Source organism: Alligator sinensis, unplaced genomic scaffold, assembly GCF_000455745.1.
Source record: "Alligator sinensis unplaced genomic scaffold, ASM45574v1 scaffold536_1, whole genome shotgun sequence".
Classification (NCBI taxonomy): domain Eukaryota; kingdom Metazoa; phylum Chordata; order Crocodylia; family Alligatoridae; genus Alligator; species Alligator sinensis.
In genome coordinates, this window is record NW_005842951.1 from 416,796 (window position 1) to 418,720 (window position 1,925).

At 52.1% G+C, this 1,925-nt stretch overlaps 1 protein-coding gene across 3 annotated transcripts in view; it reads left to right on the plus strand.

Annotated features, from left to right (window-relative positions):
- The first annotated feature begins 6 nt into the window (after positions 1-6).
- RAD1 (RAD1 checkpoint DNA exonuclease) overlaps positions 7-1,925 on the plus strand; it is a 9,661-nt gene continuing 7,742 nt past the window's right edge. For 2 of the 3 annotated variants that reach the window (XR_003091943.1, XM_025192631.1), the window contains exon 1: positions 7-209. Coding sequence is in view for 2 of the 3 variants with exons in the window: in XM_025192631.1 (XP_025048416.1) it covers positions 99-209 (111 nt within the window). In the remaining variant the exon portion in view is untranslated. The remainder of the gene's footprint in view (positions 210-1,925) is intronic. The other variant, XM_025192632.1, reaches the window with a different exon arrangement.

Sequence of the window (1,925 nt, forward strand, 5' to 3'; positions counted from 1 at the left end):
TGATGCCGCTGTTGCCGCCGGCGGGGGCCGGGGCGGATGGGAGCGGGGCGCGCTACGTGCTGGCCGCCAGCCTGGACAAGGCGCGGCACCTGTCCACCATGCTGCGGGCCGTGCACTTCCGGGATGTCGCCACGTGCGTGGCCACCGCCAACGGCCTCAAGGTGACGGTGGAGAGCGCCAAGTGCCTGCAGGCCTCCGCCTTCATCCAGGTCACTGCCCGGCCCCGGCCCCGGCCCCGTTCCCGTTCCCCATCCCGTTCCGCGCGGTCGTGTCTTTGAGAGGAGATGAGTCCCTGGGAAGCTCAGCATGAGCGTATTTGCTGAAAAACGACCGTACCCCCAAAATAGGCAAATAAGTGTTCGTGTTTACTGTAAACGGGTCGCTAAGTCACCCGCTCGCCAGCGAGAGCTGGGTCATCAAGTTGGAGGCAGGCCATCCTAAGAGTCTCAGCCTTGTTTCCTTCCTTTTCCCTAATGCCATTGCAGTAAATACCTCTTCTTTGTCTTTACTAAAGTAACTCATGCTCATCTTCCCCTCCCCCCCCTCCCTTAAAATATATTTTATGATAGTTTCTTACAAGTGTCATTAATAGCTGGCACTTAATTTTTTTCAGGAGTTCAACGTACTCCGCATTCAGGCATCATTCCTTTTAGGGAATCGTACTTCAGGTCATGGATCGATAGATGATTCCTGTGGTTAACTTGAGAGCACTCAGTTCAGTCCTCTTGACATGGAATCATAGACAATTCAGCTGGGAAGGGAAGGGAAGGGACCCACAGGAGGTCATCTAGTCCAGCCCCCTGCTCAAAGCAGGATCATCCCAGCCAGGACTTTGTCAAGCTGGGCCTTAAAAACCTTCCATCACCTGTCTAGGTAACCTGTTCCAGTGCTTTACCACCCTCCTAATGAGAGAGTTTTTCCTAATATCCAACCTAAACTTCCCTTGCTGCAATTTGAGACCACTGCTCCTTGTTCTGTCATCTGCCACCACTGAGAACTGCCCAGCTCCATCTTCTTTGTAACCACCTTTCAGGTAGTTAAAGGATACTATCAAATCCCCTCTCAGTCTCCTCTTCTCCAGACTAAATGAGACCAATTCTCTCAGCCTCTCTTCATAAGTCATGTCCCTCAACCCCCTCACCATTTATGTAGCCCTCCACTGGACTCACTCCAATTTGTCCATGTCCTTTCTATGGGGGGGGCCCAAAACTGGATACAGTACTCCAGATGTGGCCACACCGCTGCTGAACAAAGGGGAACAAACACTTCCCTTGATCTGCTGGCAATGCTTCTACTAATGCAGCCCAGTATGCTGTTAGCCTTTTCGGCAACAAAGGCACACTACTGGCTCATATCCATCTTATTGTCCGCTGTAACCCACAGGTCCTTTTCAGCAGAGCTGCTGCCAGCCAGTCAGCCCCAGCCTGTACTGGTACATGGGATTGTTCCGTCCTAACTGCAGGACTTTGCACTTATCCTTGTTGAACCTCATGAGATTTTTTTTGGCCCAATCCTCCAATTTGTCCAATTGGTCCAAGGTCACTCTGAATCCTAGCCCTACCGTCCAGCATATCTGCTGCTCCCCCCAGCTTGGTGTGATCCATGAACTTGCTGCACTCCATCCCATCTTCCAGATCGTTAATGTGGATTTTGAACAAAACTGGACGCAGAACTGACCCCTGGGGCACTCTGATCATGCGCGTGGCTCTTCTCTGGACTCTCTCAAGAGCGACCAAAACGCTGGCTTGCATCCATAGATGCTTCTCAAGCAAATCCCGGGACATCATTCTCCCCTTGTACTCGGCCTTAGTGAGGCCGCAGCTGGAGTACTGCATCCAGTTTTGGGCTCCACAATTAAAAAAGGATGTGGAGAAGCTTGAGAGAGTCCAGAGAAGAGCCACGCGCATGATCAGAGGTCAGGGAAG